The following is a 17765-nucleotide window of genomic DNA, read 5'->3' as shown; positions in this document are numbered from 1 at the left end:
AGCTGGCCTAAGCTCAGCCCAAAATGTATATATATACATACATATTAAAAAATATATATATATAGGTAATCATTTTTTTTTTTTTAAGGAATGCCAAAACAACGTCGATTTTTTAAGTCTTTCATTAAATGAAAAAAAAAATTATTTTAATAAGGATATTATTATAATTTTAAAAAAACTTAAAGGTAAAATTAACTAAAATAATTTGCCTTTTTGGACCGTTTTGACTCAATTTCCTATTTGGTTTTTATTTTTTTTTATGTGGTACAAGTACTGTTTTTGAAGTATTTATTGGGATCTTCATTGCTTATTTCGGTGATTTTGTCCTTATTATTACGAAATGTCATATTGCACATTAAAAAGAAGGTGTACGTGTATCTTACATTAGGAACGAAGCCTGCAGGCAATTGCCTCTTTATCTTCTTCATTTTTTATTGGTATATCCCATATATGAAAACAAAACTATATATATTTAAACAAGATGGGGCCAGGTTTATTTGGGTTTAATTTCCTTTGTGAGAAGAAGCCCTATCTACCTCTATGAATGGGCCGGGAGTGATCATCATCCAAGCTGGAATTAACCATATCTAACAATGAATTGCCCCCAAATTCCAAACCCATCAAAAGATGAGTGGGGTTAGACTATGATCACTTGGAATCAAGAAGTAACGAAGAGTTCTCGTTACAAGAAAAATGAATATTTATGACAAATTATTTATAACAATAATAGATTTATTTAAACAGAAAATAGCTGATTATAAATAAATAATTTTTTTATAATACATACTGCGTATAGTATGGCCTAGGGGGCCTAGGGTGAAATTATGTAGCAAAGTCTATGAGGACAATATCGCCAATTCGCCATGCATATGGAAGTATGAAACACAATAAATAAATAAATGGGTCTAAGATCTATTTAAAGTTTTTACTCGAATTTGAGATCACATTATATAAACAGATGAAATGGGCGTTATCTAGTACGTACTTACTGAGTATTTAATGTCGTCTAAAAAATTCATAAAGGTATATCAATAAATGTATAGACCTATTTTCATGTGTATATTTCTCTCTTTCATTCATGGCCTTCAACTTTAAATAAGATTTTTTTTCAAAGTTAAGCAACTTGGAAATTTGAAAGTTACAAAAGTAAATATATGATTAAAAGCAGAAGTACATGATCATCATGATGGTTATAATATCATGTCACATTTATAAATATGAATGGATCAGCAAAGTAATTAAAGATATTGGCTTATATCATGTCACATATATTTATTTAAATATAGCCGGATCAAAAGTAATTAAAAGACATCTTACTTTTGGTATAAGCTAGATGCCATTGCCGGCCGGCGGGTCCCAAATCAATCAGACTTTGGATTTGTGGAGCATTAACAATTAATTAATGGAAGTGTGTACTGTCTGCATGCCAAAACCCTAAGTCTAGAGTTTTGGCTTCACAACAAATGAAAGGAAATAATAAAAGAAAAATAATAGTTGTAGTCGTGAGTATATAAGTGTTGTGTAATTATTTTGAAAAAAATTAATAAATACGCGATCTGTATAAAAAAAATTAATTTTTTAATAATAGACCTCACTTTTTTTAAAATGACTAGTATTTATACATTTCATGATTGTATGTAGTATTAATAAAAATAAATTAATTAATTAAAAGATAGAGATGTTGATCTAAAAAAGCCGAAGCTTTTGGGGGCATTAATTTATGTGTTAAATGTCTTAGTTACTTAAGGTACGAGTTTAAGGAATAGGGTTTGTCCAAAACAGAATATTTTCATGAGCCATGATCTCATGCATTATTAAAAAGTAGTTGTGCTTTGGAATCTAATGATTTGCAATAAAGTCTTCGTGCTTCGTGGGGCTACCGACCGACCGATCGATCTCCATTTGAAAACAAAAGATGATCAGAAAGTGTAAATATATATGTTGATTTATTTGTTTGAAAACAAATGGGTCTAAACCTCTTGTCATCTTCACTAGAAAAGCAGCCTTAAAAAACACCATGATTGGCAAAAAAATAAAAAAAAATAGATCGGCTTTTGGCCGTAGAACTTGGGAGGGAATCGCTTAGCTAACTTTACAAAAAGAGATCAGAGTAAAGAGGTGAGCTTACATGCAGTATTTGACGGCCCATAAGAAACTTTGGGGTTTGGTTTGGTTACACGATTTAAGTGAGATGAGATTAGATATTTTATTAAAAATTAAATATAATATTATTTTTATTTTAAAATTTAAAAAAATTATAATAATTATATAAGATGAAATAATTTGATTTCGTGTAAAACTAATCCTAAATATAATTGCAAAAGAAAAATAGAAAATAAATATTGAGATTAATAAATTAGGAGGTTAAGCCCAATATCACTTGGAGTTTGTACTTTTTAATATTTAAAAAAACAGCATATTATAGCCATGCTAGCTATTAAAGCATAACCTGGGTTGGTGGTGGGACTTTTGTTTGCTGAGTAAAGGCTCTAACAGCTTTATATTGATCCCCACGATATCGATCAATTCGAAAAGGATTATTGATGTGATTTCTACGAGTGGTAATTTGTGTTCGTGGTCGTATTCGTGTCCTGTTAAAGTTTTAAATATTCGACTATATAAATTAATTTATATTCGATCACTTAAATTAAACGGGTCAATTTTTTAAACTCTAATCCAATTCATTTATATAACAAGTTGTGTCATTCGTTTAATAATTAATTAGAAATCAATCAATACAATATGATTCATTTTAATTCGTTTCATGTAAATAGGTGGAACTAATATCATAACCCATTTGACCTTATTAATATAATTGAACATAAAAATTAAAATTTATATTTATTAGTAGCTGTAGTATCTAAAAAAACTAATAAGACTACCTACTAATAAAAAATATTAATATTTTCCAAATTTTAACAAATAATAAAACTAATATTATAAACTCTACAAGAACAAATATAAGTATAGATCCAAAATTATAATCTCAACAATAAAAACATAAGCATATTAAGAAATACTAATATTATAACCTAATAATGATGAAATTGTAATTTGAAATAAATTTAAAACGGGTTAATTTCGGCTTAAGCAGATTGATCTATTAGTGACTCGTTTAGTAATAGTATTTTGACGGGTAAAACCGTTTTGACCTATACTTATATTTATATATATTTTTTAAATTTATTTTTATATAGATATTTTTAATAATTTTAAATATTTTAAAAAATAAAATAAAAATTATAATATTATTTAAAAATATTTTCTTAATTACGAAGTATAATAAAAATTAATATTTAATGATTTGTATTTTACTTTCTGATTAAGGAAGTATTTTTTTTTTTTACTTTCTGATTAAGGAAGTGTTTTTTAATGATTTGTTTTTTACTTTCTGATTAAGGAAGTGTTTTTTAATGATTTTTTTTTTTTACTTTCTGATTAAGGAAGTGTTTTTTAATGATTTTTTTTTTTACTTTCTGATTAAGGAAGTGTTTTTTAATGATATTTTAAATTTATTTTATTTTTTAAAAATATTTATAAGTGTAAAAAAAATCTATATAAAAAATAAATTAAAAAATTACACATAAAAAAGTACATGTTAAGCTCAACGGGAGCCCCCAACGGGGGGCTATAATATGACTATTTTAAATATTTTTAAAAAAAATCATAATATTATTAAAAAATATTTTCTTAATCATGAAGTAAAATAAAAAATTATAAAAAATATTTTTTATAATATGACTATTAAAAAATATATTTTTTACTTTTGAATTAAAAAAATATTTTCTTAATAATATTTTATTTTTTTAAAATATTTTAAAATATTAAAAAATCTATATAAAAATTATTTAAATAAAATATATATTAAATAATACTACAGCCCCAGCGGGAGCTCCCAACGGGGGCTGTAGCACTACCCTTAAGCAAGTAGTGGTGGATACTTATTTTATTTGAAAAGTTTTGCTTCAAGTAGCATTTCAAATCATGTTTATCTATCTTCCAAATTGCAAACAAATCAAGTTGAGATCTGCTTGATTGGATTGATCTCATTATATACACTATTATCAGGCATTGCACATAAACACAAGTTAATTCAAACGCAACCAACACCTCTAAGTAATAGAAAAAACACAACTTTACAATGCTCCTCCTTATCCTCAATCTTATATATGTTACATATATTTCTGTTGGGATTGAGAGTTGAGTCTGGCCTTTAAACACTTCCTGGCCGCACAAGCATTTAGCTTACTACATCCTTAATCAAACCATTTTTTCACAATTCTTAATATGCAGAGTTTTTAATTGGAATAACTGGCTTCATGAGTGCGCTCCTAATACCTACGAACCATGCGACACATCATCGGTGTCTTTAGTTCAAGAGAGAGCCTCAGACATTCCGAAAGATCTATAGACTGTGTCGGAAGCCACCTAAATTGGTGGAGAAGCCGCCCGAGCCACAAATGCACTGTGGCTAAACCTAGTGCTTTGCCAGGACACACCCTGCGACCGGACCCAAATGGCGCGAGCCTTAGATCAGAGCCCATTATAGATACCTCCTCTTCGATGAATCGTTCGGGCTTGAACGCCCATGGGTCCTTCCAAATGGATGAGTCATGGGTTATGGCCCACATGTTCACCATTGCTGTTGTGCCAGATGGCACAAATACCTTTCCGACGTGGATGTCATGGACTGCAAGACGGGCCCACGACAGTAATGGACCTGGAGGGTGCATGCGAAGGACTTCCTTGACTACGGCTTGGAGGTAAGGAAGGTTTGGAATGTCGGAGTCTTGCACATGTCGATGATTGCCAACGCACATGTCAAGCTCTTCTTGGACTTTTGCTTGAATGTCTTGGTGTAGAACCATCCTGGCCATGATCCATTCGAGAAGTATTGCAATAGTATCTGTTCCTCGAAATATCATTTCCTGGATGATGTCATGGGAAAACAAAAGCATAAGCAAAAGCTTCAAAAGTGACAAATATCTTGGCCCCAAAATGGTATTTGTTGTTTTAGTTATCATCTTTTCTTTTGCTCGGGGTACAACATTGGATCATGATCCTTTATTATATGATTTTTTTATCATGTAATAGTGATAAATATATCATATCTTATATAGTGGAATGAAAGTTTTGTGTATAGCATTATTCTAATTATCGAAATCATTAATTAGCAATCCATAATCAAATTTAATGCATGGTATGTTAAATAAGGCAAAAAAGAAAAAAAAATACTATCTAGAAATTCAACTAAGGAGGAATAAACCCAATAAGGCAAAAGGGTGAAATCGGATGTAAATAAGAGGAAATGTGAAAATATAGCCAAAGCTTCATTTGGACAGTACTCTGTGGTATTGGCGTCATGCCATAAAGTACTCTGTGCTGTATCTAAAATGATCCAATAATAGATAGACTATATGAGTCAGTAGACAAATTAAGGTTGGTATATAAAGAACTTTCTATGATCAAAACTGGAAAACAGCCTCAAATTAATCATTGAACCCCCAAGAAAAATATAATAATCTGTCAAAACCAGTTTAAAATAATTTAATCTCAAACAATCTTTGGGAGAATATAAATATATTAGATCTAAGGGAGAAAATTCTATCTTATAATTAATGACTTCTTGCATGCATATATATATATATAGATAGATATATTAGAGAGAGAGAGAGAGGGGGAGAGAGAGAGAGAGAGAGTCCTAATTATTACCCACAAGACAGCAACCATGTCTGAGTCACTCAATTGATCCTCCATGGGCAGAGATAACAAAGCACTCAGAAAATCATTACCAGCAATATTGAACTCTCCAGCTATTCTTTTTCTTTCTTTTATCATCTGACCCACGACACTATTAACCTTACCCGCCAATCTATGACACTCTCTCTTCACCCCATGAAAGTCCAAAAACCTTAGAGGCAAATGGTCCTCCCAATTATATTTTGCAATAAGTTCGTACCCTTTTCTAACCATATTACCTAACTCTTCTCTTTCAAAATCCAGGCTACTCCCAAACACACTCTCTAGCATGTTACTCAGTGCACCTCTTTGAAGCATGCCTCTCAGTTCCACAACCCCAGCTCCCTCCTCCATCTCCTTCCACAATCCCTCCAACATTTCATCAGCCACGCGTTGCCTTAGTGCCTCTAGGCTGGAAATTCTCCTCGGGGAGAACATGTGGTTTGCTGCGATTCTACGAAGTTGACGCCAATAGTTGCCAGAGGGAGCAAAGCCAATGGCACGCTCAAACATGAGCAAACGAGCCGAGACTTTTATAGGTCGGTCTGAGAAAGAAGACCCGCACAGGATTTCTTTTGCGGTCTCGGGATGGCTGCTGATGATCGCACGCGAGGTTCCAAGGCTAAATGCCATGAGCCGAGTAGCGCCATGCGACGCAGCCATGGTAGCCAGTTTGCGATGAGCGAGAGTGCCCATCAGGTCAGGTAAGGTGCCCAGGATAGGCCAGCCGCACGGACCACGTAGTTTGGGAGAGCATCGATGGTGGTTTCTCCATGCAAAACCTCCAGGGACAAGCCAATAGTTTAGAAGGATTGCTAAGAAAAGCAAAGATGGTAAAAGGATAGTGAGATCAGGCCATGGAGTTTGGCTTGTCGTGGCTCCAATTATACAAAGGAATAAAAGACACAGGCTGGCTGGCATGAAAGCTGGCTTCATGTTTTGTTCAAATAACTGGAAGTTTGGGGTTGATAACAGTTGAGAAAAGACGTCCTTGTGATCGAGAAAGCAAAAGGAATTGTGTAGAGATGGACGTCTGTCGTGGGAGAATTGCATATTGGGGATTTGAATATATAGCACGCGGAAAGTGATCCGGGATAAAGTGTGGTTAGTTCGCTAACCATGGTTAGTTAGCATATTCATGTCATTTGGGGGCTCCTCCAAAGCCCTTGGAGAACAGCACTCAAGCTTCTTCTTCCTTTTCATTTCATGAGATGGTTTTTTTTTATATATAATTTATCAAACAGCAATCGTGGTCATTAGATCCACCATCCATGATTGTAAGGTCTACGATTTCTGCCCTTTTTTTTAACAAAGAGGCGACTACTCCACGGAGTCTTGGAGATTAGATTAATTAAGAACTCAATCTCCCCTAGGTAGTAACGAAGAGGAAAAAAATATCACTTGAATTACAAGTCAATCGATCGGCATGAGATCAAATGAATTCTTAGGCCTAGTTTGAATTTTAGTGAGTTGAGTTGAGTTGAGATGATTTGTGAATACTAATTGTGAGATATTTGAGTTGAGATGAGATGAGTTAGAAATATTTTGAGTTAAAATGTTTAATGGGGTTTTGAAAAAATAGAGAGAAATAGTTGAATAAAAATATCTTAAAGTTAAAATATTGTTAGAATATAATTTTTATTTTGGGGTTTGAAAAAGTTAAATTGTTTTTTTTATATTTTGTTTGGAAGTTTGATCATAAAGTTGTAATAATATTTAGGTAATAATTAGATGAAAAAATTAAAAAATTTAAAATTTAAAATTGAAAAGTATTTGTACTTGTAGTGTTTTGATATTGAGATGAGATAAAATAGAAGCATCTCTCTATTCAAACAAGCCTTGGATATTAATTAAGCACAAGCTTCATGGATCTAGATTATGTATACAACTTACTCCACCAGTTAAAAAGAAGAAAAAGAAAAGTGGAAACTATTTAAAGGACGGAAAATGGAACACTCAAACATGAATATTTAAAATGCCTTTTTTAAAAATAAATAAATAAAAGTTTCAATTTGTTGATGAATTTGAATTAAGAAAAATTCTATACACCACGCTATCATTTCACTTTAAAATGTAGTATATTTATCACTATTGAATGATCTTTTAAATATGATAAATGTGTCGTAGTGAGATGAAATTGTAGTATATAACATTATTTTTAACTAAATACTTCATTATATATAGATGCCAAGACATCTGTGGAAGAGGAGATGAGGTTTTGAATTTAACTCTTACAAGATTAGATATAGGTGTTGTAAGGAAACAAAAGACTAATTCATTACTTAGCCAATGATTACCATCTCTATCTTTTGAAAAAACTTTAATTGCATAAGTACTAACCAAGTTTAATATCAAGAATAGTAATACAAATAAATGATAAGATTACAAAATTTTGTTACTCATCATTTTCACGCACTACACTTATTTTTATTTTATTTTATTTATTTATTTATTTTGTTTTATTCTTTATAAACTAATTGATTTCTTCTACTCATCATTCATATACCACACATTTGGTAAGAGAAAAAAAATAAAATATAAAAAAATTATGTGTGGTGTGTGGTGTGAGGACGATCATCAGTAGAATTTCTCAACAATTAATTCAACAAAATCCATGGCTAAAATCATATAGATTCTTATTTTTGGTACATGTTGCTTCTTTAATCTACTATAATTTGAGTCTTTTGGATTCCTTATAAGATCCCCCAGAGACCATGGAATCTCATTCACCACTCGTATTAAATGTAGGATATTGTACACTACAAAAAAAAAGAACATTTATGACGAGTTATTTATAATGAAAATGATTATTTGTAACGAGTATAGACTCATTTTGACAATAAATAATTCCTTTTATAAGAAATAACTTTTAATAAATAAATAATTTTCTTGTAATGTTACTTATATCATCACAATCAATTACTTCATAAAATATCTTATATAATATATATATATATATATATATATATGATACACATACTACATGTCTTTTCATGGAGATATAAGAAGGCTGGATGCAGAGCACGTACATAGAGAAATACAAGCAAATAGAATACATTAAACATATATCTATATGCATCTACCAATGCTGCAATTGGTTTGCTTAAACGCCATGATTGCAGTAAAGCATCCAATGGCAGATTTCATTCATTAAACTTCAACGCGCGCCCTTCATGCCGTTAGTCCAATATCATCGAGGCCAAGCCGGCCAATACAATATTACGAGCTAGCTAGGGACCAGTAGTCATGTTCCAGAATATTCAGATTAATTATTATTATTATCGGTATCACTGATCACATGATCTCATTCTCACGACACAGCTATTTCCATTTCTTTTTAGGATCATAAAGGACTCAACTTTGCACAAAGCAAAGCTCCGGAGGAATATGAAAATTGAAAAAACCACCACTAAGTTTTGTGCATGCAATGGCACAGCCAATGATGTACCATTGAATAAAAGAAGAAAGAAGATAATGGCTGCGCGCCCATAGGCGTGGCACAAAAACAAACACATCTACTACAAAAAACAATGAATAGGAATTCCACCAACAGGAATGTGACAAAAAAAATTATAACAAAGAAGAAGAATAAAGAAATGCAGAAAAGCAGGTGTTCTTTGCCAGTTTGCAGGAAACTATTGATTTATTCTGATTTCTGTGTTAGTACCAGCAGACCCTTCTAGGAGATATGAAAAAGAAGAAGGAAGAAGAAAAGCTAGTGGAATCCTCTCTGCAAACACTGTTGATAGTTACAATTCACCAAATGACACACCAACCACTGCGTATCGTTGGGTGATTTTATTATTATAATTATAGGTACTGGTTTCTGGGAGATTCTTTCCACTAATAGATTTTTTCCACTAATAGAAGGTACAGATATTTGCCAGCTTACCCACTACTGCATTCCCATTAGAGAAGGCGGTGGTGGGCCTGAGGTGAGCCTGGCCTGAAGCAGCAGGACAAGCTCTGTTCCTGGGGATGTACATGTTCTATAATTCAATACAAATACAAATACAAATACAAAAATTGGACGTACCTTTCTTTATGGTGACTGACGTAGTGGAAATTGGAAGAACTCCTGAGAAACTGACGGCTAGATAATCCTCCTGGTTATTGCAGATCAGGTTAGTAGATAGGGGAGTAAAAATACTGATATTTTTGCCTATTCTACAGGTCCTCGGCGTGTATTTATACTTGTTTTGGATGGCAAAAGGAAGTTTGTATCTTGAATCCTTGCATCCCGTCACCGAAATTAGTGATTAAGATCATCATCTCCTTCTATATCCTCATTGATTTGTTCCATCTTGCTACAATTATGTTACCCATTAAATAAAAAAACACCGCCGTCAGTTGTCATTGTTCATAGTTCGGTGTCTTATTTTTTGTTTGATAAATTTTTCAGAGTTAAATCAAGTAAATATTGACCTTTAAAAAATATCTAGGCTTGCTTGAACAAAAAAGATTAATAGACACATAAAAAATTAATTTTTTAATAATAAACCGTACTATTTTTCAAAATAAAATTACACAACACTTATATAATCCATAACTGTATCTAGTATTATTCTTTTTAAAAAAGACAACGCAAATCTTGCACACCCAGAAACTAAACAAAATCCAGATTACTTTTCAAAAAAAAAAAAATCTCCATCCCCTTCTCTTTTTATGGCAAGTACTTGTATCATATCCTTGTAAAGCCAAAAAATATGAATCACTAATCAAACCACCCCCCTCCCCTTTTCAGGAGTGTACCGAGGATGATCGAAATTAAAATAGCTCGAGATACAAACTACAAAACAAAAAATGAGAGAGAATCTGCCTAACGAAATCGGCAGGAGTGATACACTATGAGTCAAAATCAGAATGTGGATAGCACACCCCATGAATTACTGAATTCACTACATCTCCAGACTGTTGAATCTATCAACCCGAATTTGAAACTTCCAGCTTGTACCGGCAAGGTTGCCTTGAACATGAGCAAAAGGCTTATCTTGGAGGAGGTGGAGGAATGTGGGATTTCGCCATTCCCACCCACGCAACAATTCCAACTGCCAGGATAATCCATCCAAATATGTCATATTTGAGATCACTACTCTTCTTCTTTGAACCCTGGAAAAAAAAATTATATAGCAGGCTCAATAATCCAACAAAAGTGAAATGGAGTAAATTTAAACCTATAAAGAACTTGACAAGAAATTTATAGATCATCTCTCCTGCCAAAGGCTGGTAAATTGGTGAATGATGCAACAGCAACCTCCATGTGTGTGCGTGCACATCTAGAGCAATTTCGAAAATTAGGATTCAGTTTAACTTAAATTACCTACAATTAGCAAGTCTTCCCACCCATTACAATAAATTTCCACACACACACGTCGTAAGCCCCTCTTATTTCATTAGAGCACCAACCTCCCCAAATGCTCCCATATTTAACATCAATAATTTCCCTCTAAAGGGCATCTCTTTCCCTATGATACCGCCATAATCATTTTCCTAGGAGAGCCTTATTGAAAGTTCTCAAATTATGAACCCCCAATCCGCCATTGGACAAAGGTGTGCATACCTTATCCCACTTGATCAAGTGAAATTTTTTCACGTACTCAAAACTGCCCCATAGGAAATCACGAAAAATCTTCTCCAATCTATATGCCACACCTACAGGCAAAGGAAATAGAGATAAAAAGTATGTGGAGAGATTAGATAATGTGCTCTTAATTAATGTGGTTTTGTCGCCTTGGGACAAATAAAGTCTCTTCCATCCCTCTAGTTTGTGCTCGATCTTCTCAACAATCTCATCCCACATTGCCTTGGATTTATGAGGGTCCCCCAGAGGGAGTCCAAGATACTTCATTGGCAAGGATGACACCTTGTAGCCCAAAATGGCAGCCAAATCGCTTAAGTTATTAACCGAGCCAACTAAAACTATTTCAGATTTTGATAGATTCACCTTGAGATTGGAGACAGCTTCAAAGCAGAGCAAGAGGGCTCTCAAGGAGTAAATATCGGGATTCGGCTCAACAAAAATCAGCGTGTCGTTAGCAAAAAGTAGATGAGAGTGATAGACTACCATGTGAGGAGCCACCTACCAAGAACCCCGTGATGAAACCCCTATCTATCATCCCTTTCAACATTCTACCCAGAACATCCATTACTAAAATGAATAGGAGAGGGGATAAGGAGTCCCCTTGCCTCAAGCCCCAATAGCTATTAAAGAAGCCTTTTGGGGTGCCATTAACCAAAACAGAGAATCTGACCGTTGTGATACAATGCTTCATCCACTGCACCACCTTTCCCCAAAGCCGTACCTGCCAAGTATATACACCAAGAAATCCCAATTTACATGATCAAAAGCTTTCTCCATATCCAATTTGCATAAGATACCTGGAATACCAACTCTAACTCTACTCCCCAAGAATTTATTCGCAATGAGGGAGTCTAGTATTTGCCTTCCTTTTACAAAGGCGTTTTGGGACATCGAGATGATCTTCCCCATGATTGTGCTCAACCGCTAGACTAGCACTTTGGAGATGATTTTGTAAACCCTGCTCACCAAACTTATGGGACGAAAATCTTGCACCTCCACTGACCTTGCCCTTTTTGGAATAAGGGCAATAAATGAAGCATTGAGGCTTTTCTCAAATTTCAATAATGAGTGAAATTCGAGAAAGACCTTCATGATGTCCTCTTTGACAATGTCCCAACTAGCCTAGAAGAAAGCTATTGTGAAACCATTTGGACCCGAGGACTTTGTCTTTTTCATCCCCTTTAACACTTTAAGCACCTCCTCCTCTTCAAACGGTCTCTCCAACCAAGCTGCACTTGGTGGATCAATAGAATCGAAAATCAGTCCATCGACCTTGGGCCATGTTTGCTCCTTTAGGAGCTGGTCATAATAGTGGACAATGTGATCCTTTAGGCTTTATAGTTGCTTTGCCTGAAAGAGCCCTCACTTCCAAATGAAGAACCTCAATGGTGTTGGTTCTTCGATGGGAATTAACTACTCGATGAAAAAACTTTGTGCTCTTATCCCCTTCCTTCAACCAAAGGACCCGAGATTTTTGCCTCCAAGATTTCTCCTCCATGAGTGTATTTTTTCCAGCTCAACTACTACAACCATTTTCCTTGCCTTCTCATCATCCCAAAGGGCCCCAGTCACCTCTTTTACCTCGAAACGCTGCAATTCCTTAACTAGATTATTCCTTTGGTCCTTTATGTTCCCAAAAACTTCCATATTCCATTTTCTTAGGTCAAAACAAAACTGGGAGTACCCAAGATCTGATACGAGGACCACCACGATCTTCTGCCCCTCATGAAGACCCCTGCAATCCAATAAGAGGGGAAAGTAATCCGAACAAAGCCTGGGGAGGCATTTTTGGCATAGGTTGGGGACATGTGCCTCCCATGAGGGAGAGACAATGAATCTGTCTAGCCTAGATCATGCCCTCTCATTAGACCAAGTGCAGTCACCCCCAGCTAGAGGTAGGTCAATCAAATCCAGCTCAAAAATTAAAGCTGAAAAGTCGGCCATAACTGACCCCGAGCTAGAAACCCCCGACCTTTCACTCGAAAATCAAGTGATGTTGAAATCACCTCCAATGCACCACAGGCCATCCCACCAGCTACACAAACCAACGATCTCATCCCAAAGAAGCTTTCTATTGTGGTCTTCATTAGGCCCATAAACTCCTACAAATCCCCACCCAAAACCATCATCCAGACTTGTGAAAGAACAAGCTACCACAAACTCTCCAATAAACTTCTCCACCAAATCAACTACTCTCTTGTCCCACATCACCATGATGCCCCCTGAAGCGCCCTTTGAAGCAAGGCTAGTCCATCCCACATAAGGACAATTCCATAAACTACAAATTGCCTTCCTATCAACATACTTCAACTTAGTCTCCTGCAAATAAATAATGTCTATCTTCCAATCCTGTATTAAGTTTTTCACTCTAAGGAATTTGTTTGAGTTATTCAAGCCCTGAACATTCCATGAAAGGATCTTGGGCTTCATGGGACACCTGGGTTCTCCCTGTCATTATGCCTCCCCACTAATAGCACTTCCTTCCCTTGCGTCATAATTTATGAAACAAGATAGCCTCTTAAGCTCCCTTTCTTTTTTAGAGGCGGATCTAGCTATAAGGAGATGTCATGCTTCAATGGCCGTAAGTAGTGCTTTAAATTGATCCTTGAATCCTTCGCAGGAGATCCCTATGTAGTGCCGGATTTCATCAACCTTCTTCAAGACCCAATATGATTGTGGATCAGTCCACAGAAGCACGGGAGGCAGAGACCAAATAGGATTGGGGTCGTCCCCGTGGCCCCCCAGATCAGAAAAGGGAACAATATCTCCGGACACTTTGCAAGCCAAGTATAAATTTGACCCAATTGATGCCTCGTCATCTGAGAGTGCCTCATCTTCTGAAACAGTCTCCTTTTCTTCTTCCACTATTACATAGAACCCTAGAAGGGGTCTCCGTTGCTGCCATCGTGAGTGGCCCCTTGGATGCATAGAATCTTGGGCCCTCGGTTGCTGCCACCGTTGGATGAGGGTCCAACGGGAGCTTCGACATGAGACAGCCCAAGTGAGGCCTCCACCTCATCGCGGGTGTTAACTCCCTCTAAGGTCAAGGGGTGGTCCAAGTTATGTATTGTGGGGTCGCCTAAGGATGATGGCCCACTCTGTGTCGATGACGAGCTTTTACTGGCCTGAAAACAGGCAGCAACTTCATTATGAGCCAACCCTATGAGCGTCGTCGCCGCTGTGTCCTTTGGGCGTACTCTGTTTGGGCCTGTAGGGTAGGCAGCAGTCGACGGCATTTTCTGTGATGCCAGCAGGGCAGTCAATCGGTTTGGGGCTCTCAAGCCCGAGGTGGATGAGACTCGGGCCCGAGATGAATCCTTAGCCCGCCACATAGTGTTGGTGGGCCTAAGAGACTCCAATCATCGAGGTCCCAGCCCATGTGGCCCTTCCACATTCATTAACAAGCCCCTTTCTGCTCAAGCCTAATCCAACGGGCTCTCCACAGCGGATGTGTGCTTAGAAAGATGATAATCCACAGACACTTGCACAAATAGCTAGCATCCATGTATCTAATCTTTAAGAGGGTTGTGAAACCTAACATCTCTTTCAAATGTGACACACAATAATGACAACATTTTTTTTTTTTTTTGGGCACCGGGTGTCCAGGAATAGCGTCCTGACTAATCCCAGGGGTGCACAAGCCCTCGACAAGGAGTTTCCCGCAAGTACACCTCAAGTAATTCAAGAGAAAAATCTCTCAATCCGATGGGCCCTAGAGATTGTTTGCACCCAAAGGGATTTGAACCTTAGACCTAGGGGGAGCATACCCCCAAACCCAATGCCTTTACCACTTGAGCCAAACCTTAAGGGACATTAGCTCTAACCAAGACAATGCATGTTGTCTCATGTTGGGCCACAACTGAATTTAGTGATAACCCAAATGATATCCAAAACAATCGTTTGCCATGGATTTTGAATTGCAAGATTTACCAAGTAAATTCAATAAATCATTCAACTGCAAATCAGACCAAGTTGTGGCCTCGTTACTTCTGGGTTATGTAACTACATGATCCTATTTGTAGGATGAGAAGCTGGAAGTATGACCAATAGGTGAAAGGAGGGGCACATTAAGATTGTTCAATCATGTGCAGCGAAAAATGGGACTGATTAAGAAGTATGGGTAAGAGCAAGTCATGGCTGAAAGAACACAATGAATGATGATTCCATGATGGTGACCCAAACAACTGACAAAAGGGGCACCCCAATCAAGACCAGACCCAACCACAACCAGCTTAACAATCCAGTCAGAATCTGTTTCAAAATTCAATGCGAAATGTATTTAGTAATGCATCAAGATATGATCCAAATATAGACGTTTATTATATGAATCTCAGGCTTTCTCCCAAACCAGGAACCTAACAATATCGCATCTCACATAGAATAGGTGTGATAGTTGAAGTACTAGACATTATAACCACATCATATCATACACATCTGGGAACAGAGTTGACGAGTGGCAGCAATGAGCAAAAAGAGCTATTGACTAAAACAGGCATCTCAAGCCCCATAAATTCTGTTAACTAGACTATGCCTGCAATACAGTAGGACTTGACATCCAAACACAATCAACAAATCAAAGAGAACAAAAAGCCAACAGTGACTTTACAAGTTTAGAGAAATATTTTATGTTATTAGAAATTTTGGAATAAAAAACGAAAGGCATTGGTCAATGATTTGTTCAACACTGAAAGGGTGTCCAGCCAAGTAAACAGGCTCTACACAATTACAGCTTACAGAATCCTCTTGCATTAACTATAAAGTGAAGGAAAATTTTGACAATCTAACCTTTTCATTAACAGAAGCAGAAGCAGAAGCAGAAGATGCCCCACCCATAGTCTGTTGACCAAGCCCATGCTTGTGGATCTCCATGTGCAACTCTGGTGCCTAAGAACAATAAACAACGAAATCAAATTAATAGCATGAAAAATCATCAAAAAAATCAATTGACACTTTGGTTTATGAGGTAAAGACTAGACAATTTGAAGTAGCAAGGATATCAGTGGGGGCAACACAATCCCACTCTCCACCGCACTTATGCATGGCCCAAACACTAAAGAAGCACTAAATTCTCAGCTAGATAATAAGTAGTACCACACAAGCTCACAAAACCATATATACTCTTTTTTCCCAAGCAACATTGAGACAATACAATGTCAGCATCTTAAAAAATCATTTAAAAATGCAGTGCAAGTCATTAGATTAAAATTCAGTATAGGATCATTGCTAATAAGGTTCAAATGAAATAAAAGTTGAAACTTGAAAGTTACCTTATCTGTGACTTCTAAGGACTTGCGATAGAGCTCATTAGATGGATCCTACAAAAACAACATCTACCATCAAGCTTCTACGAGATTCTCTGACCTCAAGAAAAACATAATTTAAAAACTCAGAAACTGGAAATTTACCTCGTCTACTGCCTTTTGGAAACAGTCACGTGCCTTATCAAAAGCTACCTTTGCGTCATCAACGTCAGGAGTGAGAAATGCTTGGGAGGTGTGGGCATTTCCCAGGCACCACAGAGCATCATGCTTCACTGGATCGATAAGCAGAGCCTCCTCCAACTTCGCAATGGCCTCTATAAAATTCAAATTTCAAGCACATCAAATATAAAGTTCAAAACTTTTTTGCAACAGACGTTCCAATAAAATTATGAAGTCCTAAGAATACCACTAATCATCTTCTTCGAATCGGAAACATTTTGAAGTTGTGATAATTCAAGCAACGCTCCTCCCCATTTTGTCAGATTCTGCAGAGATTTCACGTATCCAATCATACAATAATTTCATAACTCACACCACTAAAACTAAAAAGCAACAAAAATAGCAGTTTAAAGCCGCTACAAAAAGCCAATAATCAAGTATCCCAGAGGGTTCATAACACATAAAATGGGAATAAATTCCAACGAGTATTTTAACAGATAAAATAAAAAATATATATAACTAACATATATAGACAAAACACGTACTAGAATGCGTGCGCAATGAACATTCATAATGATCACTACTCCTAGAACATTGATATTAACAGAGAGAGAGAGGAGGAGATACGAACATCGGCGTCAAGGGGGTTCTTGACGTAGTTGGCTTCGGCAGTTTGGCGGGTGTGCTCGGAAAGAAGGAGCCGATCGAAGTCCTCCTGAGAAAACTCCATGATTGAGAAATGAGAATAGTCTTGTGTAACTCCGACAGACAACAACCAAGTCCTAGGGTTTCAAAAACTTGAAAGTTCTAACCGCCCCCCACCGAAATGCGGTCTTTACTTCCTTGGCCTCAACACTGACGCGTGTTTTTTTCTTCACAGCTAACTATTAACAAATAGAATAATATTTTAATTTTATTTTAATTATATTAAATGATATGTGATATATTTATACTAAAAAATATGTAAAAAATAATTATTTAATAATAATAATAAATATGTTTTATCATATAAAAATAAAATAATA

The 17765-nt window shown here is 35.9% G+C and overlaps 2 protein-coding genes across 2 annotated transcripts; both read right to left on the bottom strand.

Moving 5' to 3' along the window:
• Nucleotides 1-4082: 4082 nt before the first annotated feature.
• On the bottom strand, nt 4083-6773 carry LOC109020571 (cytochrome P450 78A5-like). Its single transcript, XM_019003060.2, has 2 exons — nt 5713-6773; nt 4083-4928 (listed from the first exon to the last, which is right to left on the bottom strand). The coding sequence occupies exons 1-2, from the start codon at nt 6673-6675 to the stop codon at nt 4332-4334; spliced, it is 1560 nt and encodes a 519-aa protein (XP_018858605.1). The 5' UTR covers nt 6676-6773; the 3' UTR covers nt 4083-4331.
• Nucleotides 6774-10399: 3626 nt separating this feature from the next.
• On the bottom strand, nt 10400-17602 carry LOC109014566 (mitochondrial import receptor subunit TOM20-like). The gene is made up of 6 exons (XM_018997079.2): nt 17372-17602; nt 16988-17066; nt 16726-16895; nt 16588-16635; nt 16106-16204; nt 10400-10848 (listed from the first exon to the last, which is right to left on the bottom strand). Exons 1-6 carry the CDS (start codon nt 17468-17470, stop codon nt 10726-10728), a joined length of 618 nt encoding a protein of 205 aa, XP_018852624.1. The 5' UTR covers nt 17471-17602; the 3' UTR covers nt 10400-10725.
• Between the last annotated feature and the right edge of the window lie 163 nt (nt 17603-17765).

Source organism: Juglans regia, chromosome 16 (genome assembly GCF_001411555.2).
Source record: "Juglans regia cultivar Chandler chromosome 16, Walnut 2.0, whole genome shotgun sequence".
NCBI lineage: Eukaryota > Viridiplantae > Streptophyta > Magnoliopsida > Fagales > Juglandaceae > Juglans > Juglans regia.
Note: the sequence above shows the minus strand (reverse complement) of the source record. Positions and strands in the feature narration are given on the sequence as shown.

Coding starts and splice junctions, on each gene's coding strand:
- LOC109014566 (XM_018997079.2), bottom strand. CDS start 17,470: ATGGAGTTTTCTCAGGAGGACTTCGATCGGCTCCTTCTTTCCGAGCAC. Junction 16,636..16,725: donor TCCAAAAGGCAGTAGACGAG/GTAAATTTCCAG, acceptor TTGTTTTTGTAG/GATCCATCTAATGAGCTCTA. Junction 16,205..16,587: donor CCTTAGAAGTCACAGATAAG/GTAACTTTCAAG, acceptor TATTGTTCTTAG/GCACCAGAGTTGCACATGGA.
- LOC109020571 (XM_019003060.2), bottom strand. CDS start 6,675: ATGAAGCCAGCTTTCATGCCAGCCAGCCTGTGTCTTTTATTCCTTTGT. Junction 4,929..5,712: donor ACATGGTTGCTGTCTTGTGG/GTAATAATTAGG, acceptor GACATCATCCAG/GAAATGATATTTCGAGGAAC.